General features: G+C 37.1%; 1 protein-coding gene across 7 annotated transcripts in view; it reads left to right on the forward strand.

The window, feature by feature from the left end:
- Window positions 1-27,462, forward strand: part of GSK3B (glycogen synthase kinase 3 beta) — a 255,961-nt gene that overhangs the window by 136,019 nt on the left and 92,480 nt on the right. For all 7 annotated transcript variants that reach the window (XM_073231586.1, XM_073231585.1, XM_037013045.2 and 4 more), the window contains one exon: window positions 1,639-1,722. In XM_073231586.1, the coding sequence (XP_073087687.1) occupies window positions 1,639-1,722 (84 nt within the window). The remainder of the gene's footprint in view (window positions 1-1,638; window positions 1,723-27,462) is intronic.

Here is a 27,462-nt window from a genome sequence, read left to right on the forward strand (position 1 = left end):
CTGCTTATTTTGTCAGGGATTCTGTGTTTCTTCCTTTGTATTAGATGTCTCTGCTGTGCTTTCTGGTGTAAAGTAATAGTTCTGTGAAGAAGGGGTGCTGTGGTGCCCAGAAGCTCAAGATTCTTTACTCTCTAGTGCCTGGTTCTATTTGGGGGGGCCCCTGTTGTTGGTGTGCTGTGGGTGGGGCTCCTTTCAGTCTGGCTTCTGTAGTGGTCTAAGTCTAGGCAGGAAGTTTGCTTGAGCTGCTGCCTTTGTGATCAGCTCAGGAATCTGTTGAACTCTATGTGGGTGGGGCTGCCCTCTGCCTGGCCTGCAGCAATGGTGGGGCTGTAGGGTTAAAGGAGAGGGTGGAGCGATGTGTCCCAGTTATACAAACAGTACCAGGTTTGGACACCCACAGGGATGAGGGAGCTCGGGGCTGGCTCCTCCAGGCACCTCTCTGGTAGGGCTGAAATGGAGCCAAGGAAGCTGGGAGAGTCTCCCTCTGCCTGCCAGGCAGCAAAGTCTGATGCTGCCCCTAGACCAAGTGGGTTGGTTCCCAGCAGCGTTCTGGGAGGTGCCTTGGGGTTGTGTGGCCAGCAAGGAGGGTGGAGCATCTGGAGCTCCTGAGACTTCCCAATCTGCTGGGCTGAGGAAGGTCTGGGGAGGTATTTTCCACCTACCCTTTCTCCTGAGGAGAAAGTTCTGTCCAACCCTTCTTACTGCTGGTACCCCTCCCACTGCTGGGAAGTCTTTCAAACTGCCATGTCTGCTTTGGGTCTAAGGACTGGTGGAGCATGCCTGCCCTCCATACTGGCTGGAGTCTCAGTCTCACAGAGTGTTCTTCCTCCGATGGGATGGCCCTGATAATCATCAGAACCCAGTGTAGTGTGGACTTGTGCTCCTGGAGCAGATCTCCAGGGCCAGGTGTGCATCAGTCCTGGGCTCCTACCCACTCCCCACTCTGTTCTCTTTCTCCCACTTGTAGGCTGATGGTGGGGAGGACTTATATCCTGCTGTGCTGCCTCACCCTTTTCTTTGTGGTCTTCCCTTCCTCAGGTGGAGGGGGTCTGTTCTGCATTCTTCAGGTCATTTTTAGGTCTAGTTGCATTTGTTGTAGTTTCCTCTTTTATGGGAGGAGGTTTCTGCCATCTTTCATCTGATAATCCCCCTCATTTGGATGTCTAATTAGAATTTCAGTCTTAATAGATGGAAAGCAGAACTCAGGATCCACTTTCTCCCTCAAAAATTTATTCTCTTCAGTTTTTAGAATGATTTTTAAACAGGTAAATCAGGTTATGTCATTTTCCTGATTAAAAACTCAGTGGCTTTTTAAAAAATTTAATGTGAAACTCAGTTCTACAATGATTAATAAGGATTTATATGACATACTCACTGCATACCTCTCTGAACTTTTCTCCCACCTCTCTTCTTTTACTCAGTTTGCTACAATCATATTATCCTTCTAGCTATTTCTTAAGTATGCCATGCCCTCCTCTAGTAAGAAGGCATAGACTAGTAAGAAGTAGTTTGCAGGTCAGCACTGGTCCATAAACCATACCTTTTAGTAACATATCTATAGCCTGCTGTTTGTAGTATTTGTTATATAATGAATGACAGTTATCTTTTAAAAAATGCTTTTGTGTGTTTCTTTTTCAGAACCGAGAGCTCCAAATCATGAGAAAGCTAGATCACTGTAACATAGTCCGATTGCGTTATTTCTTCTACTCAAGCGGTGAGAAGGTAGGTCTTGCAGAAAGTGTGTACTGAATATTGTGATAGACTTGTTATTCTTCCAGAAATAGCCCCCTGTAACCCTGCCCATCCTAGTAAAACTGTTTTGTTAATTGAGTGGAAGAATTCCAAAACAGGCCCTAGTGATTCTGAGCTCAAGATAGAATCACTGAATATCATTAGTTACATCAGAAGAATGTTAATGAAATGATAAAAGAAAATTAATATTTCAGTATTTTCTTTTTTAAAAAACATCTGCCTTCAGTTCTAAAGCAAACACACACACACACACATGTATATATTTAAAAACAAGGTTTAAAAAATACATATTTATATATAAATACAAGGTTTATAGATATATATATATATATATCCCCCCACAGGCACCTGATTATTGGAGGGAGAAAATGATATCATTTTGTTAAGTGAAAGTATTGGGGGGATGGGAAAGCAGGAAGACTTTGATAGAACCAGAATGAGTCTTAAGCTTAAGAGGCTAGTTTAACCTGTCCTTGCCTAGGGAGAAAGTTGGAAAAGGAATAATATTACAGAGTTGTAAATGGTTACTGTTTATGACCACACTTAATTCTGTGAAAGCAAAGGATAATTAAAGAAGACTTTGTGCTGTGAATCCCCTGCCCCCTTGGTCTTTCTCTTCAGAAGATGCAGTAACTAATGTCATTGTAATCACTGTATTTGGAAGCACAGAAAATCAGTTTCTTCTGTTTTACCATGATCCTTTTCTTTTAGTCTATTCGCTATCCCTTCTCCCCCAGATTCAATCTTTTGCTTGCCTTTTTATTTCACTGGTTTGGAGTGAGGGGATAGAGCAAGTAACAAACCACTTTATCTTTTAGCTAAATATTACTTTGGATAAATTCGTTTGATATTTTGGACCTCAGATTTCATGCATTTGCTATCTAAAGTCCTTAGGTTCATAATGCCTCTTGATTTCTAGGCCAGTATTCGTTTTACTTGACTTAACTATTTCCTAGGGTACCAGAGTTTAATTATTTTCCATTCGATTTTCTTTTGATTGCTTCCTTAGGAAATGTTTTTCATTATAGAGCCTGTAATATAGGATGGTGGTACCTATGTATTAATTATTTTTTTCATGACAGAGCCTGTAATAGAGGATAATACTTATGTATTAATTATTGTGATATATATCTATAGATATATAAATGTTGTGTATATATATATATATCTGTGTGTGTGTCTCATAACTAATGTTTTAACAACTGCAATTAGTAAATTGGCCCTTTAGCAACTCTTGTTTGTCAGGTGCCTATTTTAAGGACTGTAAAGTTTCAGAATGTTTGAGCTCCTTTGTTTTTAAAGCCAATTACTAGGTTCATGCTACTTTTCTTTTTTTTAAGCTAGCAACTGTTACATCTTTAATCTTATCTGTTTGGTCATGTCTTAACTTTATCCTGTCCCTTCCCAAATAAAATTATGGACCATCTGTTAGGTCCACAGTGCTCTTATAATGGGATTTAGCATCCTCGTGGCTTTTTGTTACTAAATGCTAGACATTATAATGCCCCAAGGAGGAAAGTAAAGGTCAGAATTATTTGTTCCATGAACCACTAGATTGTATGTAGATTCATTTGGAAAGGTCAATTTACAAAGCCCCTACACATTTTCTCCTTATTACTTAACTTATATAACTTTCTCTCTGGGCCAGGCACCATTTAGTGCTCTACAAATATTAATTTATTTAACTTTTATGAAAGTAAAGAACAGCCAGGGAAGAATATCAAATCTTTTGAATGTAAGACTCTGTTCATCGTATTACCTAAAAGCTCACTGGTGGTCTGATTTGGTGGAAGCCCCCATCACAGTCTTCCCTCACCCTTACTTAATCCTGCCTTACGTGTGACAATGGACTGTTATCTATCTACCCCAGAGGTATGATTTTCCTTCCTGCTGATGTTCAGAGTTGCTTAATTATCTTAAACAGTCTTACAAATAAAAAGCAGTTAAGAGGTCATTAAGGGAGGTTAAACAGAAGGATAGTGAACCTCAGTATGTTATACAAGAGAAATATACTTCACGATATTTTATTTCTCAGAACTTTGTCTTAAGCATTGTACATTTTCTAAAATGAAAAAAATTAGCCTCTTAATTTTAGATAGCTCCATTAAAAAAAACAAAGAAAGAGAAAAAAAAGTTGGGACAAACTGCTGAAAATAATGGTTCTTCCTTGTCAAAAAAGGAAAAGCTTTCTCAATAGATGCAGATATAGACAGGCTTAGGAGCATCCCCGCTTTCCCCCCAACAATCTTCCAGCCACCAAAAAAAGAATTTCTTCTTGCAGTACTCATGATCTCCATTTCCTTTCTTCTGAATTGATTCTGGCAGAACTAATGTATCACTCAAGGAGATCAGGTAGTAAAACCAGTATGTCCTATGTGAGAAGATGGGCTCTGCTCTTGGGTTTAGAGCTCAGGTTTATTATCAGTTCTAACTCTTCAAGAGTAGGTTACTGAGCGTGAACTCAGAACTGCTATTTGGACAGAGATCTAAATGTCCTACAGAATTCTTACCAATCCTTATAGATAATTTCTCTGTGAATATGTCCACCCTATATTAGGTAGGCATTTTTCTAACAAAATTACTGTATATTGCCTATACAGAAGAGTTTTAGGTGAGGAAATAATGAATTAATAGTTTGAGATGCCTCCAGGGTATGCAAATAGAGGTGCTCAGTACACAGATACATGTATGACTTCATAGGTGGTAGTTGCAGGGATGGGGTCGGGGGCATGTGATGGGGTTGGGGGATGATATTTACAATATTGGGTTGATAGGACATGTAGCCACCTGGTAGAGCTCTTAGAAGTTTGGAAAGAGGGGAGAAGCAAGTGTTGTTTTAGACCAAGACAGAGAAGAGCTAGCAGTTTGCTGTTGTTACCATGTGGTTCTGGGATATGTTTAGGGGTGAGAGCAGTATTCATTTGAAAAGCGCTACAAAGACACCAGTGCCTTCGGGTAGGATCCATGTTTTACCTAAGGCAGGGCAGGAAAAAGAACCCTCTATGAAGAGACCGGGGTTTGAAACTCCATAATGAGTTTCTTTTGGGGGTTTTCAAGAGCTCGGGAAGCTCTGGGGCAGATGAGTGGTAAGAATGTGAGCTTACAGGAGATTTGAGGAGGCAGTTAAGGGAATGACTGAGAACACTGAGGGTAAAAAAGAGAAGAATTCAGTGTTTCAGGATTTTAGGGATGAAAGACTTGGATATAGGTTCCTTGCTTAGATGAGTTCAAATGTCTGAGGAAATATTTTGTAATCCTCTCATCACCAACTCTCTTTCCCTTTCTATCATTTTCTGTCAGTCTCTTCTTCTAAGCCTTTTCTCTCCTTTCTCTTCAGTCTCTGTCCACTTTCTGGATTTATGTTCTCTCTTGGTCTGTTATCCCCTCAGATTTTTTTCCCTTTTTAACTCTGGTATATGTTTGTGTGTCTGTCTGTGTTGGTTACTACCTGTATGGATCCCTCAACCTTGTTCCCTGGGTTTCCATATGCCTCTTTCATTGTCTTTTAATATCTTATTTTACTCTCTGTCTTTTAATTATCTTATTTTCTCTAAATCTTTGGTAGGTTCCCATCTGTCTTGAGCCTTCCTCATTCTCTTTTTTGTTATCTCTTTTCTCTGAGCCTCTACTATTCCCTATTTGGAAAATTTTAAAGAAGAAAAGTTTATCATTCAATATCTTGACTTTAGACTTCAGTTCTACATACCTTATTTCATATTTTTCATAGTTGTATGAATAATTACTTTAAAATGTGTAAAAATATTCAAGATCTCATAAAAACTTGTCCTGTAGTTATTGGTTATATAATATTCCATACTCTTAACTGTTCTCCCATTGTTGTTTTTAATTTTAGAATTGTAACTAACTACCACAGGCCTCATCATAATTTTTGTCCATAAGCATTTTTTCCCTCAAAGTAAAGTTAGAATAGGATTGCTGTAATATTTGGCAGGTATTTCCACTGACCACAATTTGAATGGTTGGTTATGTCCATTTTGGTGAATTTCTCTTTATCTTGCTCCACATTGCCATTTTAAAGACTGTTTTTCTTTAGGAATTATAAATAATCAGCTTTTAGCCTATAACTGGGGAAAGGATTAGCTGGGGTAACTAGGAGGAGGAATTACATCAAGACAGAGTGCTAGAGTTATAGTCTTCTAGTTGGAATTATTAGCATTTGATAGTAATTGGAACATCATGTAGTTAGTATACTCTAGATTACCCAGTAGGTTTTAGTAACTCTGATGTAGTACAGAGTAAGTAGCATTCTTTCTTCTTAATCAGAGAAAAGTGGGGTTTCTTGAATGTTTTGGAAATCTGGGCTTGCAATAGAAAGAATCCTAGGACTCTGGAGGACATAGTACATAAACCACATTGTGTCCTTACAGAAGCCTTACATTTTATTTAATTCAGTAGTTTTCTTTAAGAAAAATTTCTGTAAGTAACATTACATGTAAAAATACTTTACCTGTGGTTCAAGAGATAGCCTTCCTTAAAACTCCCTTTACATGTATGAGAAACCGTTTAAATAGCAAAGATGGCAAATTGATTTTATTCCTCATACCAACTTCGTTATGTTGATAGTATCTGTATGGAGAGCTGTTTGAAGAAGAGTTAAGATTTGTACCACTGCTTCTGGGATCTGTAAGAAGAATGCTGTGCTTGATTATGGAGAGGACAGAGTAGGGATGAAACCATTCTGAAAAGTAAAGAGCACTGGCTTTGTAGCTAGAAATATTTGGGTTTTCATCCCAGTTCTACCACTTGATAGCAGTATGAGTTGGCAAGATAAATATCTTTGTAAGCCTTTCCCCCCTTCTCATCTGCACAGTAACAGTCTGTAAGGAAAAAATGTAATAATGTTTATTAACAGCTTATCTGTAGCACCTGGCATATAATTAACACTTTATAAATATTAATTATGTTACACATTGTTACATAATAGCAAATATATTTGTACTTTCTATTTATCAGACATTGCTCTAAGAACTTTATATGTACTTTATAACTTCACTTAAACCTCACAGCAACCCAGGGGAGAATGGGTACTGTTATTATGTCCATTTTATAGAAGAAGTTACCTTAGAGTTACACAGCTGCTGAGTGGCAAAGTTAGCAGTAAACTCCAGCCTGTCTATCTCCAGAGTCTATATAGGATGCTATACTATTTAGCATAGGATGTAAATTTGTCCCGAAGCAGTGCTTTAGAAATGTAACATTTAAAAATATCTTACTAATGATTATTGAATAGGGAGAGATTGTATAGTGTCTATTTTGGAGGACTTTTACAAGAGAATAAATAGCCATTTGCTATATGGTGTTAGTAATTGTAGTGGTAGTAATTGTAGTCCAAATGCATGTGGTGCTTGCCGGGTGACTTTACTTTCCTATTTTTTGGAGGATCTTGAGAAGAATTATTGTTAGTTCTTCTTTAAATGTTAGAATTTACCATTTTAACTATCTAGGCCTGGACTTTACTTTTTGGGAAGTTTTAGATTCCTGAGTCAGTCTCTACTTGTTATATTTTGAGAGGTTTGTTGAGATTTTGTGTTTCATCTTCAGTCAGTTCAGTAATTGACATGCTTCTAGGAATTTATTCATTTCATGCAGGTTATTAATATGTTGGTGCATAGTTGTTCATAGTATTGTTAAGAGTCCTTTTTTTTCCTGTTAAGGCCAGTAATAATGCCCACCTCCATTTCTGATTTTAGTTATTTGTGCTGTCATTTTCTTTCTTTGTCCGTATAGCTAAAAGTTTATCGATTTTGTTGATCTTTTTGAAGAACCAACTTTTGGATTTCTTGAAGCTATTTTCTTTTTCTGTTCTCTTTTTTATTTACCTCTGGTCTAATCTCTATTACTCCCTTCCTTTCTGCTAGCTTTGGGTTTAGTTGCCTCTTCTTTACTTAGTTTTTGAGAGTGTAAACTTAGGTTATTATTGGCTTGAAATCTTTTTTGATGTATAGGCATTTGCAGTTGTAGATTTCCCTCTGAGTGTTTCCTTCTCTTCCTCCCATAAGTTTTGGTATGTTGGTTTTTTGTTCTCATTTTTCTTGTAAGCATTTTCTCATTTACCTTGTTTAAGGTTGTGTTGTTTAATTTTCCTCTTTGACCTGTTGGTTGTTTAGTTTGTTAATTTCCACACATTTGTGAATTTTTTGTTACTGTTACTCATTTCTAGTTTTATTCCATTGTGGTTGAAGAAGATACTTAGTATGATTTCAATATTTTTAAAATGTATTAAGATTTGTGTTGTGGCCTAACATATGGCCCATCGTGGATAATATCCCATGTGCATTTGAGAATAATACTCTGTTTTTTTGGTGAAATGTTCTATATATATCTGTCCAACTGGTTTATAATGTTCAAGTCCTCTATTTCTTTATTGTTCTTCTATCTAGATGTCCTGTCCATTATTGAAAGTAGTGTATTAAAGTCCCCAGCTATTATTGTAGATCTGTTTCTTCAATTCTGTCTCTGTATTTGAGTCTGTTTTTTTGTGCATATATGTATGTAATAATTACATCCTTTTGATGACTTGACTTTTTTATCAAAATATAATGCCTTCTATTTCTTTTTCTTACCACTGCCCTGGCTAGAACCTCCAGTACAATGTTGAAAAGAGATGAAAATAGACATCCTTGTTATGTTCCCAATTTGAGGGTGGGGGGGAGCATTTAATCTTTAATTTTTAAGTATCATGTTAACTGTGGGATTTTTGTAGATTCATTTATCAGGTTAAGGAAGTTCCATTCTATTCCTAGTATGTTGAGCATTTTTATCATGAAAGGTTGTTGGATTTTGTAAAGTGCTTTTTCCTCTGTTGAATTGATCATGTGATTTTTGCCATTTACTCTGTAATAAGGTTTTTTACATTAATTTTATGAATGTTAAACCTACCTGCATTTCTGGGATTAATCTCACTTGCTCATGGTGTATAATCATTTTTATATGTTGCTGGTTAATATTTTTTAGAGGAGTTTTGCACCTATATTCCTAAGGGCTATTGATTAGTAGTTCTTTCTCTCCCCACCTCCCCTTGTGATGCCTTTTTCTAGTTTTAGTATTCTGACCTCATAGAATAAGTTGGGAAGTGTTTTCCTCTTCTTCTTTTTTTTGAAGATTTTGTGAATAACTGATTCTCATTCTTCTTTGAAAGTGGTGGATTTCTCCAGTGAAGCCATCTACATCTGGGCACTTCTTATAGGAAGTTTTTAAATTAGTAAATCAATATATATTTGTTTTACTTGTAATAGGTATATTTAACTTCCTAGTTCTTCTATTGTCCATTTTGTTTATCTAAGTTATCTTATTTGTTGGCATAAAGTTATTCATAATTTTCCTTAAAAATTATTTTTATTTCTGTAATGTCAGTTGGATGGTGCCCTCTGTTATTCCTGGTTTTGATAATTTGAATCTTTATTCTTTTTTTTCTTTCTTTCCCTCTTCCTTTTCCTTCTTGTTTTTCTTTTCTTTTGGCTTGGTCAGTCTACCTAAAGGTTTGTCAGTTCTCTTGATATTTTAATGAACCAACTTTTGGTTTCTTTAGGTTTTGTTTTTGTTTTCTTTTTATCAGTTGCTTTTCTACTAATTCAATTATTTCTATTTTAGTCTGTATTGTTTTCTTCCTGTGGCTTGCTGTGGGTTTATTTTGCTCTTTTTCCCCCCTAGTTTCTTAAGGTAGAAACTAAGGTTACTGATTTGAGATGTTTTTTTTTTACCCTCCCCGCCCCCAACCAAACACACACCATGTGTACCAATCATAATACCCCACAATCCCCTTCTTCTTTCCTCCCCACCCACCCTTCCTTACCCCTCCCCTTTGGTAAGCTAGTCCCTTCTTGGAGTCTGTGAGTCTGCTATTGTTTTGTTCCTTTAGTTTTGCTTCATTGTTACAATCCACAAATGAGGGAAATCATCTGGTACTTGTCATTCTCCACCTGGCTTATTTCACTGAGCATAATACCCTCTAGCTCCATCCATGTTGTTGCAAATGGTAGGATTTGTGGATTTGTTTTCTTCTTATGGCTGAATATGATTTGAGATCTTTTTAATGTCAATTATTGGTCAAAGGTTGTGCTTAAAGTTCCCTTAGCCTAGGGAAGTGGGTACTCAGTCTTTCTGACTGCCAGAGAGGACTGTGATTTTACTTCTGGGAGTTGCCCTTGGGTCAGCCTAGCTTATCGTTTTGGCAGAGGTTGCTTATAAACCCCTTGTGCCAGTGATACCTCTGCTGTGTGTTGATGTATCTGTGTGCATCTTGGGGAGGGGAATACCTCAAGTCTGTCCCACATCCTGTTCAGCCTGTGCATATCCTTATTGACCTCCAAAGATGACTGCTCCTGAATAGACTCTTTTAGGATATCTCTTTTCTTGATTCTATTAAACTTCAGATTCTTTGCCTTTTTGCTGATGATATAGAACTACAAGTATCTGTCCACAAAGATCTCTATTATGTTGTGTTGCAAATAAAGGCAGTCTCTCATGGCAGAGCATGCATCCCACCTTTCCCTCTATACAGATCCCTTCTTCCACTGCACTAGAACTGGGGTTGACAATTTATTTTTCCCAGAGTAATACCTTCACTTTATGAGTAGGCACTTGAGGAGGGACAGTGGCAGTGCCTGGCCTTCATAGCTTACCCCTCCCAGCATGGGGCCTCTGGTCTATGAACAAGTCAAGGATGAAGCTCTCAGGGTCACAGCCTGCCATGCCTGGAGTAGAGCTTCTGACTTACTATGCGGACTGGATGGAGGAGGGAGACACAGTCCAATTGGCTGTGCCCAACTGGCATAGACCTTTTGTAATTTGGGACACAGTCTTCCCTCCTAGGGTGAAACAATTGCCCCAGACTGGGCGCTGAGGGGAGAGGAACTATCCGTTCTGTTTACTGGGCCACACTTGTCTAGATTAGAGTGCTAGGTAGAGCTTCCCAAACATGGAGTTAGGGTGACAGGGCAAGGGAGCAGATCTTTTCTAAAATACTGCAGATGCTTGCTGTTCTTATGAAGATTTGTTTCTTCATTTGCTGTTTGCCCTTAGGACAATTTCCAGATATTTATAAATGATTGTTTTTTTAATCATTTTGCCAGTTAAATTTTTGCTTTGCTGAGAGCTCAGCTCTCCCGAGCTCCTTATCCTTACTCTGCTATTCCAAAAGTCCTGCTCCCTCATTATTTTTTACCCTTTGTTCATGGACTGCTTAGTGAAATTGTTATGCTAGTTAGAAAAGATGAATAAAACAGAGGCTTCCAATAACAATGGGTACATATAGTAGTGTAGAGGAATAAACTAAAAAGTAATGATTAAGCAGAGTAAATGCTTCAGTCTTTTTTTTTTCTTCAGTCTTTTTATTATATATCTTATCAGCTAAAAATTAAGCACAACAAATAGGTACTATTGTACTAATACATTATAAAGCATTACCAACATAAATATTCAAAACATCAAGTAAATATAATTTATCCTATATATGATCATTTTTGTTATATGCAGGTACTTATAGTCTTGATTAGCTGTAGAGATTATTAAATAATGTCTTAAATTATGAATAAAAATACTGAATTTTCTGTTAACATGTTATGACTTATAAGGTGCTTTTTAAATGCATTTTCTCATTTTATGATTATAACTGTGATACGAGATAGACAATAGTGTTATTTTTTAGGTTGTATCATTGAAAAAAATTGAAGACTAGTGTAATTAAAGAATTTGCTCAGTATTGCACAGTTAGAACCATAGGAGCCTATTTCAAACATAGATTCTTCAATTATAAAGTCTGTGTTCTTTTCAATCACCTATTCTCAATTCTTAAAGTTCAATTCATTTCAGTTCACTAGGTGCAAATTATAAGGTTGGTCTAAATGAGTTTGAGAAAAGTAAGAAAGGAAATACTGCAAAATGATACATGGTGTAACAATTATATTTGTATTAAGAACAGAAGCAATACAGAAGAAAGTAATAAATTATCCAGAGGGGTCAGCAAAAGAATTACATAAGAAAGGTGATGCTTATTCAGGGTTTTGAAGGCCAAACAGGAACTATTTTAAGAAATAGTGAGTAGATATCTGTCGTTAGAAGTATAGTATGTTTGAAAGTATGGAATTTGTCTGGAGTTAAACAGCATAGAGTCTATGTAGAGGATATACAAATACTTTGAAGTTTCTGTTATATAAAGTATGGGAGTATGGGAATAGTAGTGGGAGGTGATGCTGGGGAAGTAAAGTGGGTCTGTAAGTAATTGGTTAAGTCATGGATCAGCCTCCCTATGTGAAAAGGACTTTTTTTGTTGTTGCTCTTTTTTAATTAAATGAAACCCCAAGTTGTAGAATGGTATACAAATAGAAGTGCTATACAGAGTTACAGCTAAGTATATATACATGGTCAAATTTACAAAATACTACTTTCCCCCTTCCTTTTCCTTTTCTCTCATCTGCCTTACTGTGTGAAAATCACTGAAAGCAGGGAATTTTATTCACTGAAACAAACAGGTTGCCTAAGTAAATCCAATTTTGTATCTTCCTTAATTTTATGTTGACATCTATTTAAATTGTATAGTCATTATCTGTATGAAACTTCTTCTGATGAAATGCTGCCATTTTCAGTGGCGTGTGAACTAGTGAATGAATAATATAGGTAATGCAAAACCCTGGAGGTGGATGAATTATCAAGACCTCATAAATTATAAATGTCACTGATAGCAAATAAGATAACTGTCATCTGCTTGGAAATGGGATTCTAGGAGTTTCTTTTGAATATTAATCAGATGCCACCTTTGTTTTTATGTTAATTTATTGAAACCAAAATATTACTACATGCATATTGTAAAAGAATTGAAATAACACAGATAGTCTTTACCCTAATCTCTAAGTCCTCAAATCCCTCTCTACAGAGGTATATCCTATATGCATATATGAGTACATATATGTTAGTGTGATAACATATGTATTATTTTGGAACATGTTCCCTCTCCCAACAGTATGATAATATGGCTTTTAATGTCTATATACATAGACATTGCACTCAGTTTTTCCTGTTGTTAACATGTTATATTAATATGGTACATTTGTTACAAATAATGAACCAAAACTGATATGTTCTTATTAACTAAAGGCCTAGCTTATTCAGATTTATTTAGTTTTTACCTAATGCCTTTTTTCTCTTCCATGATCCTATTTAGGCCACCATATTACATTTAGTTAACTGTCTCTTAGGCTCCTCTTGGCTGTGGCAATTTCTTGTTTTTGAAGATTTTGACAGTTTCAAGGAGTGCTAGGTAGAGACTATGTAAGATGCCTCACTATTGGAATTTGTCTGGTGTTTATCTCATATATACTGGGGCTATGAGTAATTTAGAAGAAGACCATAGAGTCCCTCTTTCATCATATATCAAGGGTACATCAACACAATTTGTGGCTGTCATTATTAACCTTGATAACCTGGCTGACCTAGTATTCCTCAGTTTTCTGCACTGAGAAAGTTAACTCACCACTGAAGTTAACTCCCCACCCCACCCCGCAATACTGTATTCTTCGGTAGGAAGTCACTCTGCACAGCCCTCACTGAAGAAGGGAGGAGTTATTATGCTTCTTCTGTTTAAGGAAGAGTGGCTGCATAAATTATTCTGACTTTTTTTGCATGAGAGATTGTCTCTTTTCCCCACTTACTGATGATCTCTTTAGTCATTCATTTATATCAGTTTGGGCTTGTGTATATTTATTTTATACTTTGGGTTATAATCTAATACAACTTTGTTATTGATTAAATTGTTCCAGCTTTGGCCATTGGGTGCTCTTTTCAGTTAGCTTCTGTGTATTTGACATACCTCCATTAATGTGAGCTTTTTGTTTTGTTTTTGTTTTTGAGCATGTCTTTGTGGCATGTAGGCTATTTTTAATTTCTTGCTCTTCACAAGTCTTCAACTATGTTTTTGTGTGCATGTGTATATACACACACACAGAATTGCTTTCATAGACTTACTAGAAATGGCACTACTGAGTCAAATTGGGTGTCTATATGTCTTCATTTCGGGATGAATATGTTAGCCCATTGACTTCCAAAAAGGTTGTAAGAGTTTGGACTTTCACCAGAAGTTTGTTATGGTATACATTGGGCAGTGATCCTGTTCCAATCCCTAGTTTTCTGTTTGAATTTTCTTTTTCTGTTTGATAGGTAAAGAATGGTAGCTAATTGTTTTTTTATTACATTTCTTTAATTATTAATGAGATTGTCTACCTTTTTGTTGGCCATTTGTATGACCATCTGTTCATGCCCCTTTACATTTTTTATATTAGAATATTAGTCTTCTGTTTACTTCCAAGAGCTATTTATTTGTATTTTCAACAAAAACAACTTAGCCCTTTGTCATGTGTAAGCAGAATTTTTTTTTTTTGGCCAAATTGTCATATTTTTTTAATTTGCTTTGTTCTGGTTTTTTAAGCAGCATAAAAGTTCACATTTTTATGTAATTAAATTGGCATTATTTTCCTAAATAGCTTATAGTCTTCCAGGATTTACAAATACATTCATATTTTCTTATGGTATATTTATAGGGTGTTTTTTTTTTTTAAACTTTTGGTAATTTTGGTATTTATTTTGTTTGAAGGTGTGAGACAAGGATGATTGCCATAATCTTGTTGTATGCTAGGTGCTCATCTCTTTTTCCCTATTACTTCCCCCAATCTTCCAAGCAAAAGGGTATTTCTTTTTCCTAATCCATACCCACTTGCTGTTAGTATTAACTCCCATCTCCAGCCAGCCTGGCACACCCATCAGAGAAAAAGCTTCTGTTCTGAAGGGTTGTTATCATTGTCTATTTTTTCTAGTCCAAGTTCCCCCTAACTCAGTTCTGAGGAGAATCCTGAGCTACCATGATACTTTTGTCTATTACTGGGTTCTCTAATAGGCTGCTTTACATCCCATCAAATTTTTAGAATTATAATATTCTATTTAAAACTTCAGCCTCAAGCAATATTGTTACCTCAAAAATCATATGGGGATAAAGAACATGTTGGTGTAGTATATATTTTCCAAATGGAGGATGGAGTTATCCTAATTCTTGTTGATTTTGTTGTTAGGTGTGATGAAAATTTTGCCATTTAAATTTCTTACTCAGTGAATGGTTTTAGAGTGGAGTTCATAGAGGAGTCATTGTCACCAATTGTTGCAGTTTATTAATAAAGGTGATAACTAGAAAAACTGAACCATTGAGAGGTATTCTCTCGATTGTACACTATGTAATTTTTTGGAGATTTCTGAGTAAGATCCACTTTGTATACTAGCAGATTCCTTTTAAAAGATTTGTAGCAGTGACTCCTTAGGAAATATTTTGGAAGCCTAGTAACTGTTCTTTGAAATTAGTACTTTCTCATTATGTTAGTAGATTTTTTAGTATCTCCATCTAATTGATACTTTTTATATGTTGTATTTTTGTATTTGGCTTTTAAAATTTATAGCTAATATGTGCATATTTAGGCATTCTGTCTAGTAACCCAAAAGAGAGAGAATACATTAAGAAAACAGCAGACCTGACATATTTCAGAAAATTACAAGTGGTAGAAATGCTGGATCCTGTTCCTTCTTTCTTCTTGAAATATTAGCATCCCCAGTCTCATGAATTATTTTTTGCATGAATCACTAAACACAACTACTTTGGAAATGTCAAATTACTAGTATTTTCTCTACTGTGGTGATGTTTGCTAGAGATGAGCACTCTCCCCTCAGTGATTATTCCTGGAGTAATTTCAGCAGAAAATCTCCAAGTTTAAGAAGAGCATTTAAAGAACATGATGTTGAGCCCATTTATTTCAAGTTAGGATTGGTGGTTGGTTTGGTTTCAGTCTTAGGACCCAGTTAACTAAAAAACAAGAAAAGTAGATTTGATTTTAATGCAGGCACAGAGCCATGAAGTGAAACGTAGTTCACACACAGGGCCTTTTAAGTATAATGGGACACCTCCAGTGTCTCAGAAAATAAAGACAATCACAATGACAGCTTTTAAATACCAAAGGGATATTTACAGCATATCTACAGAGTGGACAGATCTCTTCTAAAGAAAATTGCAAGTTTTTGATGATTAAGTTTCTGATGAGTGAATAAACAAAATGTATTTGAGAAAAAAGATAGGTTTATGTTAATCTGCAAAGTACTAGTTCAAATATAATTTGAACCTTGATATTTTTCATAGTGTAGCAAATTGGGATATTTCAGACATAGTTTCATTAATCTTCCTTTGATATATTCTGCTTTGTTAATATTATGAATAAAATACACTGCCTAAAAATAGATATCATCAGTATGTCAAATGAAGCCTGAATTGTTCAGAGTGGAATTATCTTTACTGATCTGAACACAATAGTTCTACTGTAACCTAGTATTGCATTAAACTTTTCATTACCTGTATCTCAGTGTTGATTCCTTTTTAGTTCTCTTCAGTTTTTTTTCCAGATCAATTACTGTCAAGTCTTATCTGTCATTCTACATAATAAATTGATGCTTTAATTTTAATAACAGGGTTTTATGTTTTTATTTGTTAGCAATTTTATATTGTGGATTTGGCTTAGCGCTCCAGACTGTCAGAGCCCTTTAAATTCTTAATTGGTCTTCCATTTCAAGCCAGTTTTCCTAGGTTTGTGTCAGTCTTAGGTGGTTGTATTGAATTCAGAAATTGTAAACTGACTGACAAAACCATTCCCTGATGTATTTTATTTCTACCACATTCTATTAACATTTTTTTGGAATTAGAATGCTTTCAGCTATGCTTTGAATTAAATGACTTACCCCTCTGCCCCTTATATTACACATTTTGGGTTCACACATTTATATTTTGTGGCTTAGCCATTGAAGGAATTATCTTTTGCAACCTCTAATAAATGAAATCATTTATGAAAATATTGACTGGGAAAAGGCAAGGACAGACCTTATAGCCCTTTAACTAGAAACCTTCCTTGAACTTGGCATTCATTTATTTTTATTCTTTTAATATGTCTGTTGAGCAAATGAATTAAATTGTAATACAGTGCTGTACACATCTCCAGGTCATTTATAAGCATATCATGATTAACTTTGTTATATGAGTTATTAAAATCAAGAAACCTTATAATTAAATATTTCAAAAAAGGATAGCTTTGGCATCTGTGTTTAATGACCTTTCTAAAACCTGAGACTCAACGTTCCTTGAATTGTACTTATACATCCCTTCAACATCAGTTTAGTATTCTACTTATTCTCTTAATTGGAACCCATCTTCCTTTGGAACTGGTAGTTCTCCAAGCCTTGATCTCTGAAATTTTCTCTTAGCCTTCAGCATTGCTCTTGCCATACTCAATTATCTATATGACTTTATCTCTTATTTTATAAGAAATAGAGTCATCAGACATACATTCATTTTACTTAAAGTTCTCCCTAACACCTAGTCACTTATGTTAGATGTACAGAAAAAAAATACGGCATCATTCCTTTTTAAAAATGATAATTAAAATTTGAGTCTTTATTATGTGCCAGGTAATGTGCTTAAAGAGCTTTATGTGAGATTATTTCTATAATCTCATGGCAGCATTTTAAAGTAGATACTATCATGAGCACTATTTTATAGGAAACTGAGGCTTAGAGAAGTTTTAAGTAATTCGCTCATGGTCATATGATTTGTAGTAGCAGAATTAGGACTTCAGTGTAACTTTGTGTGACTCATGCTCACCTTTGCCTCTTAATTACTATACTGTATAGCTTATCTGTGTTCTTACCTTTTCTTGTGATAATCTAGAACTCTGTCTTATCAGTTATCCCTTTTCTTTCCTTTCTTAAAACTTTATTCGGTCTTTATCCACTCAATCTACAAATAAATTTTAGCCATTAAAAAATACAAACAAACAAAAAAATACAAACAAAAAATTACACCAACTATTTTTCTTTGACTTTGCTTCCCCTCAAGTAACCAGGTCTCAGCTCTCTCCTTCCTGTCACTTCCTGTCTCCTTACTGTTTGTTTGCAGAACAAACTGAATTAACTACCTCCTATTACTCACCTGCCATCTGCTTGCTCTTGAACTCAGTACAGGTTGATTGCTGCTGGCACCATGTCTGGAATCGCTCTTTCCAGGACCATCAGTATACTGTGAGATACCAGACCCAACACTTCTGCAGGCCTTATTCCTTCTGCTGCTGAAATGCTTTCTGTTCCACACTCATCATTATTGAAACTTCAACTTTGGATCTCTGGATGCTAGTTTATCCTTGCTTTTTTTATGCCTCTTAGTTCTCTTTCTTAGTCTTTGTTAAGTTGTCCCTTAATGTCATCTGCTTCTTAAGTGTTTTCAGGATCCCATATTAAGCCCTTTCTCACTCTCTTACTGTACACACTCTTTTTTAGGTGAATGAGTCTGTTCTTACAGTTTCAGCACTTGCTTAAATCTCTAGCTGTACTCCATTCTTGTTTCCTGAGTTTTGACTTAACCTGTGTTTCCAACCTGACTGAACACAGCTACCTAAAATGTTCTGAAATTCATTAAGTAAAAGTTCAGCTAACTTTTTCCCTCGCACACTTTTTTGCTCTTTATGTTTTCCCTGTCTCATTAACTGCTTAGTTGCCCAAGTTTACTGACTGTTAAACTAATCCCAACTTCTTTGTTTATCAGGTTTACCCTATTACTCTAATGTTTACTTGACTAATATGCCTGCCTACCCCTCACCATTCCCCTTATTAAGTCCTTTTGCCTACTCACTGCTCTAGGCCTGCATTCTTGGAGGAAGTTTTAGTTGCTCACAGTGTTTTCATTCTCATCATCCCAACTTTCCCTCTCCCCATATCCACTTTTCACAGTGCTGTTTGAGTTAAAACAGACCTGTCAGATTCTCATCCTAATTTTAAAATAATATCGCCTCTGAGCTTAAATTTATTCAGCAAGTATGTATTGAGTACCTACTATGTGCTGTGCACTATTCTAGGTGTAGATGAGTGAATAAAACAAAAATCTTTTTTTCCTCATGGAACTTAGTCTAATGGTGGGAAGCAGACAACAAATCTTAAACTATGTTTTTAGGAAATGATGTTGAGCATGAAAAATAAAATGGAGAAGGCAGATGGCTGCAATTTAAAATGGGGTAATTAGAGAAAGCCACTCTAAGATAGTAACACTTGAGCAAAGATTTGAAAAGTAGAGGCAAGTGAGCTGTGTGTATATCTGTGGGAAGAAGATTCCAGGCTGAAGAACTAATTGGTGGAGAGGGCCTGAATGTGAAAGCATGCCAAATGTGTTCAAGGAACAACAGGAAGCTATTGTTGCTAGAGATGAGTGAACAATAGGGAGACAGAGAAATAAGGAAGTGCATGTGTAAGATCTATAGATCACTTATAAGAGTAAATCTTTGTGAGGTAGAGTGGAAGAAGAGATGCAATCTAACATATTTTGTTGAGGTGTAAAGGTGGAAGCAGGGAGACCATTTAGAAGGATATTGGAATAATTCAGGTGAGAGGCTCAGACCAGGATTGTAGCAGTGAAGATGGTAAGAAGTGGTTGGCTTCTGGATAAGTTTGAAAGGTGGAACCATTAGTATTTATACAGTTATAGATATAGATATGGATATGGATATGGATATGGATATGGAAAATGTGTATATATGTGAAAAAAAGAAGAAAGTGGGGAATTAATGATGATTTTAAGGTTCTTAGCCTGAGCAATCAAGTCAAGTGCACAGTTGGAAATGCTAGTCTAGAAGTAAAGACAGAGGTCCAGGATATATATGAATTTGGGACTCATCAGTATTTGCAGTATTGAGCTATTTACATCATCAGTGGAGAGAGCTTACATAAAGAAAGGAAATCTAAGGACTGAACCCTGGAATCTTCCATTCCTTAAGAGATAAAAGAGAATAGAAGGAACCAGAAATGGAAAGCAAAAAGCTGTCTTTAAGTTAGGATGAAAAGAAGAGTATAGTGTTGTAGAACCCAAATGAAGCATGTATTTCAAAGAAGGGAACATGATCAAACTGCATCTCATGGTAGTACTAATTAAAGTAGAAGGGAGATATAGGGTGATGACTCAAAATTGACATTGGATTCAGCACAAGATAACTGATATTGAACAGTTCTGGTATAATGTGGTAAATTGCTTTTGGAGGAAGTTTTAGATAGAGTAAGAGGAGGCAGGTATTGGAGAAAGTCAGTTTAGACACCTCTTGAGGAATTTTGGTGTTATGGGGGCCAGAAAATACAGTTATATTATTAGAGTGGTTAGGGAGAAGTTTTTTTCTTAATGATGGGAGAAGTAACAGCAAGTTCGTGTGCTGATTGTAATGCTCCCACTGAGAGAGAATAATTGATGGAGAAAGAGAAAAATTACTGAAGCAATGACTGAATAGGAAAAGCAGAAAGTGCCTTTTTTTACATGTAGCATACCTTAGAAAAAAGCTTGGCCAGCTTTAGCTAGAGAAGTGAAGGAAGATCATATGGGGGTAGATGCTGGTAGGTGGGTGAGAATGGGAGTAGTAGTGCTGGAGATTGAAGAGAAGGAGAGAAGAAATTAAGTAGTTTGGGAAAGTGAATGGACTAGGTAAATATATGATTCCTGGGCTGGTTGTATTTCTTCATGATGAATTTAATGTGAGGCTAGTCAGCACAATTTTGAGCTTCTCTGCAGCCATGTTCATCTCTTTGGGTATAGGCATGGAATGGGCAGAAAGCTGGATTTAAACAGGCTTATAGTTTATCAAACAAGTATAAGCTAAAGCAAACTTAGCGAACATTTTCATAAAGGGCCAGATAGTAAATATTTTGGGTTTTGCAAGCTATATGGTCTCTGTCACAACTACTCAACTCTGCCATTGTAGTCCAGAAGCATCCATAGACAGTACTTCAGTGAATGAGCATCACTGTGTTCCTATAAAAATTTATTTATAAAAACTATGTTAGGGAGTGAAGGTAATGGGAGACCATGGAATTTAAGCTGAACCTGGAAGGAAGAAAAGAGGACATGAAGGAGTGGGGGCTAGTAAAAACATATAGGGTTAGTGGCATGCTGTCTCAGTAAACTGTTTCCTGAACTCTGCTGTACTCTTAAACTCACAAATTGGATATAGCTTTCTCTCTGCCTGAAATGATCCTTTCATACTGAATTTAGATATCTTCAGTTTATACCTATACCCTTACTTCCTCTATAGTGGCTACTGACATATAGAAAATACTCAATAAATGCTGAAAATTGAAATACTTGACTTCAGTTTGGTGGGAAGATGTTTTCAAATTGGGAAGTTTGTGAAAGTTAACTTACAGATTATCCCCCTCAGTAGCCAACTCTAGACTTGAACACAGTAATTCTCAACTTTGTTTTTTGCTTCACTTCATAAAACTGATACTATTCACATGAATAGGGGAAGGGTAGGTCTCTTTTATTCTTTCCTACTTGGTACTTAGTTGCAATTCCCTTCTTTCTGTCTACTGATCCTGGATTGGTGTCTTTTTATTCATTCATTCATTCATATATATATATATATATATGAATGTATTGGTTATCATTACTATACAATTACATAAGCAACATTATGGTTACTAGACTCCTCCCATTATCAAGTCCCCACCACATACCCCATTACAGTCACTGTCCATCAGCGTAGTAAGATGCTATAGAATCACTGCTTGTCTTCTCTGTGTATACTGCCTTCCCCATGCCCCCCCCCACTACATTATGTGTGCTAATTGTAATGCCCCTTTTCCCCTCTTATCCCTCCCTTCCCACCCACCCTCTCAGTCCCTTTCCCTTTCATAACTGTTAGTCCATACTTGGGTTCTGTGAGTCTGCTGCTGTTTTGTACCGTCAGTTTTTTCCTTTGTTCTCATACTCCACATGAGTGAAATCATTTGATACTTATCTTTCTCCACCTGGCTTATTTCACTGAGCATAATGCCCTCTAGCTCCATCTATGTTGTTGCAAATGGTAGGATTTGTTTTCTTCTTCTGGCCAAATAATATTCCATTGTGTATATGTACCACATCTTCTTTATCCATTCATCTACTGATGGACACTTAGGTTGCTTCCATTTCTTGGCTATTGTAAATAGAGCTGCGATAAACATAGGGGTACTTTTTCAAACTGGGCTCCTGCCTTCTTAGGGTAAATTCCTAGAAGTGAAATTCATGGGTCAAATGGTATTTCTATTTTTAGTTTTTTGAGGAACCTCTGTATTGCTCTCCGCAATGGTTGAACTAATTTACATTCCCACCACAGTGTAGGAGAGTTCCCCTTTCTCCACATCCACACCAGCATTTGTTGTTGTTTGTCTTTTGGATGTTGGCCATCCTAACTGGTGTGAGGTGATACCTCATTGTGGTTTTAATTTGCATTTCTCTGATGATTACTGCTGTGGAGCATCTTTTCATGTGTCTGTTGGCCTTCTGAATTTCTTCTTTGGAGAAGTGTCTGTTCAACTCGTCTGACCATTTTTAATTGGATTATTTGCTTTTTGTTTGTTGAGGTGTGTGAGCTTTTTATATATTTTGGATGTCAACCCGTTATCAGATCTGTCATTTATGAATATATTCTCCCATACTGTAGGATGCCTTTTGATCTACTTATGGTGTCCTTTGCTGTACAGAACATTTTTAGTTTGATACAGTCCCACTTTGCCACTTCTTCATTTTTGCTTTTGTTTCTCTTGCCTGAGGAGATAATGTTCATGAAGAAGTTGATCATGTTTATTTCCAAGAGAGTTTTTCCTATGTTTTCTTCTAAGAGTTTTATGGTTTCATGACTTACATTCAGGTTTTTGATCCATTTCGAATTTACTTTTATGTATGGAGTTAGGCAGTAATCCAGTTTATTCTCTTACATGTAGCTGTCCAGTTTTGCCAACACCAGCTGTTGAAGAGGCTGTTATTTCCCCACTGTATGTCCATGGCTCCTTTATCATATATTAATTGACCCTATATGCTTGGTTTAATATCTGGACTCTCTCTTCTGTTCCACTGGTCTGTGGCTCTGTTCTTGTGCCAGTACCAAATTGTCTTGATTACTGTGGCTTTGTAGTAGAGCTTGAAGTTGAGAAGCGATATCCCCCCAGCTTTATTCTTCCTTCTCAGCATTGCTTTGGCTATTTGGGGTCTTTTGTGGTTCCATATGAATTTTAGAACTATTTGTTCAAGTTTGTTGAAGAATGCTGTATGTATTTTGATAGGGATTGCATTGAATCTGTAGATTGCTTGAGGTAGGATGACCGTTTTGACAATATTAATTCTTCCTATTCAAGAGCATACAATGAATTTCCATTTATTAGTGTCCTCTTTAATTTCTCTTAAGAGTGTCTTGTAGTTTTCAGGGTATAGGTCTTTCACTTCCTTGGTTAGGTTTATTCCTAGGTATTCTTTTTGATGCAACTGTGAATGGAATTGTTTTCCTGGTTTCTCTCTCTGCTAGTTCATTGTTAGTATATAGGAATGCAACAGATTTCTGTGTATTAACTTTGTATCCTGCAACTTTGCTGAATTCGGATATTAGTTATAATAGTTTTGGAGTGGGTTCTTTAGGGTTTTTAATGTACAGTATCATGTCATCTGCAAACAGTGACCGTTTGGCTTCTTTCTTACCAATCTGGATGCCTTTTATTTCTTTGTGTTGTCTGATTGCCGTGGCTAGGACCTCCAGTACTATGTTGAATAAAAGCGGGGAGAGTGGGCATCCTTGTCTTGTTCCCGATCTTAGGGGAAAAGCTTTCAGCTTCTCACTGTTAAGTATGATGTTGGCTGTGGGTTTGCATATGAGGCGTTTATTATGTTGAGGTACTTGCCCTCTATACCTATTTTATTGAGAGTCTTTGCAATGAATTGATGTTGAATTTTGTCAAATGCTTTTTCAGCATCTATTCTGATTCTGTTTATGTGTGTTGATTCTTTTTTTCTCTTAATAAGTCTGGCTAAGGGTTTATCTCTTCATTTATTTTCTCAAAGAACCAGATCTTGGCTTCATTAATTTTTTCTATTGTTTTATTATTCTCAATTTTATTTATTTCTTCTTTGATCTTTATTATGTCCCTCCTACTGCTGACTTTGGGCCTCATTTGTTCTTTTTTCCAGTTTCAGTAATTGTGAATTTAGACTATTCATTTGGGATTGTTCTTCCTTCTTTAAATAGGCCTGGATTTCTATATACTTTCCTCTTAGCGCTGCCTATGCTTTGTCCCACAGAAGGTGGGGCGTTGTGCTGTCGCTTTCATTTGTCTCCATATATTGCTTGATCTCTGTTTTAATTTGGTCATTGATCCATTGATTATGAGCATGTTGTTAAGCCTCCATGTGTTTGTGAGCCTTTTTGTTTTCTTTGTACAATTTATTTCTAGTTTTATACCTTTCTGATCTGAGAAGTTGGTTGATACAATTTCGATCTTTTTTAATTTACCTGAGGCTCTTTTTGTGGCCTTGTATGTGGTCTATTCTGGAAAATGTGCCATGTGTACTTGAGAAGAATGTGTATTCTGCTGCTTTTGGGTGTAGACGTCTGTAGGTGTCTGTTTTTTTAATCCATCTTTTCTAATGTGTTGTTCAGTGCCTCTGTGTCTACTTAATTTCTGTCTGGGTAATCTGTCCTTTGGAGTGAGTGGTGTGTTGAAGTCTCCTAAAATGAATGCATTGCATTCTATTTCCTCTTTTAATTCTATTAGTATTTGTTTCACATATGTAGGTGCTCCTATGTTGGGTGCATAGATATTTATAATGGTTATATCCTCATTTTGGACTGACCCCTTTATCATTATGTAACGTCCTTTGTCTCTTGTGACTTTCTTTGTTTTGAAGTCTATTTTGTCTGATACAAATACTGCAACTCCTGCTTTTTACACCCTATTGTTTGCATGAAATATCTTTTTCCATCCCTTCACTTTTAGTCTATGTGTATCTTTGGATTTGAAGTGAATCTCTTACAGGCAGCATATAGATGGGTCTTGCTTTTTTATCCATTCTATTACTCTGTATCTTTTGATTGGTATATTCAGTCCATTTACATTTAGGGTGATTATCAATAGATATGTACTTATTGCCATTGCTGGCTTTGGGTTCATGGTTACCAAATGTTCAAGGGTAGCTTCTCTACTATCTAACTGACTAACTTAACTTACTATGCTATTATAAACACAGTCTGATGATTCTTTATTTCTCTTTTCTTTTTCTTCCTCCTCCACTCTTTATATGTTACGTGTTTTATTCTGTAGTCTTTGTGTTTCCCTAGACGGATTTTGTGGATAGATGATTTTATTTTGTGTTTAATTAATATTTGGTTGGTCTACTTTCTTTGCTGTGATTTTATTTTCTCTGGTGACATCTATTTCCCTTTACAATACACTGTAGACATGGTTTGTGGGAGGTAAATTCCCTCAACTTTTGCTTATCTGGGAATTGTTTAATCCCTCCTTCAAATTTAAATGATAATCTTGCTGGATCCAGTATTCTTGGTTCAAGACCTTTCTGTTTCATTGCACTGAATATATCATGCCATTCCCTTCTGGCCTGTAAGGTGTCTGCTGAAAAGTCTGATGATAGCCTGATGGGTTTTCCTTTGTAGGTGATCTTTTTTCTCTCTCTGGCTGCTTTTCATACTCTGTCCTTGTCTTTGATCTTTGCCATTTTAATTATTATATGTCTTGGTGTTGTTCTCCTTGGGTCCCTTGTGTTGGGGGATCTGTGGACTTCCATGGTCTGAGAAACTATTTCCTTCCCCAGATTGGGGAAGTTTTCAGCAATTATTTCTTCAAATACACTTTCTATCCCATTTTCTCTCTCTTATTCTTCTGGTACCCCTATAATGCAAATATTGTTCCATTTGGATTCGTCACACAGTTTTCTTAATATTCTTTCATTCCTAGAAATCCTTTTATCTCTCTCTGCCTCAGCTTCTCTGTATTTGTGTTCTCTGATTTCTGTTCCATTAACAGTCTTTTCCACCTCATCCAGTCTACTCTTAAATCCTTCCATTATTTGTTTCATTTCTGTTATCTCGCTCCAGAATTCATTCTTTAGCTGTTGCATATTTCTCTGTAGCTCCATCAGCATGCTTATGACTTTTATTTTGAATTCTTTTTCAGGAAGATTGGTGACTTCAGGCTCACCAAGCCCTCTCTCTGGTGTTTTAGGGATTTTTGGACTGAACAAGGTTTTGCCTTTTCATGGTTATGAGCATGGTCTCCGACAAGTGCCGCATGTGTCAGCAGGGAGAACAAAGTCCCTTCCTGCTTGCTGGTCCTGGTCACCTTGCCTGTCTCCACTGTCTGTGCTGTTGAACCACGTGCAGTTAGCAGCCTCTGGGTTAATCCCCTGAGCTGCCATCAGTGGGTCAGCCCTCTGGATGAGCTAGGGCACTAGCAGGGGTCTCAGGCTGGCGGTGTGTGTTCTGCTGCCAAAACAGAGCCCCTTCGTTCCTCCCGGACTTTGCGCCCCTCTCCGCTGTCTTTACTGGTCAACCGCATGCTGGGAGCAGCCTCTAGTTAATTCCCTTAGCTGCTGTGGGCGAGGTGGCCCTTGGGATCGCCGACGGCATTGGTGGGGGTCGGAGGCGAGTGGCGTGTGTTGTGCTGTGAGAACAAAGCCTCTTCGTGCTTCCCGGACTCTGCGTCCGCCTCTTCTGTCTGTGCTGGTCAACCACGTGCAGGGGGCAGCCTCTGGGTTAATCCCCTGAGGTGCCATGGGTGGGGTGGCCCTTGGGATCACTCGGGCACTGGCAGGGGTTACAGGTGAGCTGCGTGTGTTCTGCTGCCAGAACAAAGCCCCTTTGTGCCTCCCGGACTCTGCGCTGGTCTCCACTCTCTGTGCCAGTCAGCCGCGCCCAGGGAGCAGCCTCTGGGTCTGGGCTGGTTAGCCATGCCCAAGGAGGAGGCTCTGTGTTAAGCTGTGTGGCTGGTGTAGGCGAGGCTGCCTCCCAGCTGTTCTGCAGCAGTGGCGGGTCAGACGGTTTTCTTGCAGTGCCAGCGGGGGTGGTGGGGGAAGGAACGGCAAGCTGCTTATTGCTGTGAGGGACCTCAGATCTGTGTTTCCACCCAAGGTATTAGGGTTCCTGAAGTTCCTTAAAGTTCCCAGCCTGCTGGGCTGAGTGTGCCTGGACAATTTTGCCCACCTGTTAAACCCTTGTCCCTTTAAGACTTTTAAAGCTCCTGCTTTTCTTCTGTCCCAGGGCAGCCATCTGTAGGAACCTGTTTGCAGTCTTAATCTTGGATTTTGCTTTTCCACTCCTCTGATACTCAGTACACCATGTGATGTGTGTCTGTGCTCCCAGCACAGATTACTAGGGCTGATTATTTAGGAATCCTATGCTTCCACTCCCTCCCCACTCTGATTCTTCTACTCCCACCGGTATGCTGGGGTGGGGGAAGTGCTTGGGTCCCGCCAAGTCACAGCTTTGTATCTTACCCTTTTCTGTGAGATGTTGAGTTCTCACAGATATAGATGTAGCCTAGCTGGTGTATTGTAACTTCTGGTCACTCTTAGGAATAGTTGTATTTGCTGTATTTTCAAAATATATGTATGGTTTTGGGAGGAGATTTCCGCCACCCTACTCACGCCACCATCTTGAGAGTCTCTCTGGATTGTTGTCTTTATGCTGCTGAAAACAGATGTTTAAACATATGACCTGCAGTGAACTTGTGAATATGTTAACCCACTACAGGTTATTTTTCTTTCTGTTAATTGTAGAAGACAAATGGTTGTTCCACTAATTATAGAGACTATTAGAGGTAACCAAAGAA

The sequence above is a fragment of the Manis javanica genome, chromosome 3, assembly GCF_040802235.1.
Source record: "Manis javanica isolate MJ-LG chromosome 3, MJ_LKY, whole genome shotgun sequence".
In the NCBI taxonomy this organism is placed as follows: Eukaryota; Metazoa; Chordata; class Mammalia; order Pholidota; family Manidae; genus Manis; species Manis javanica.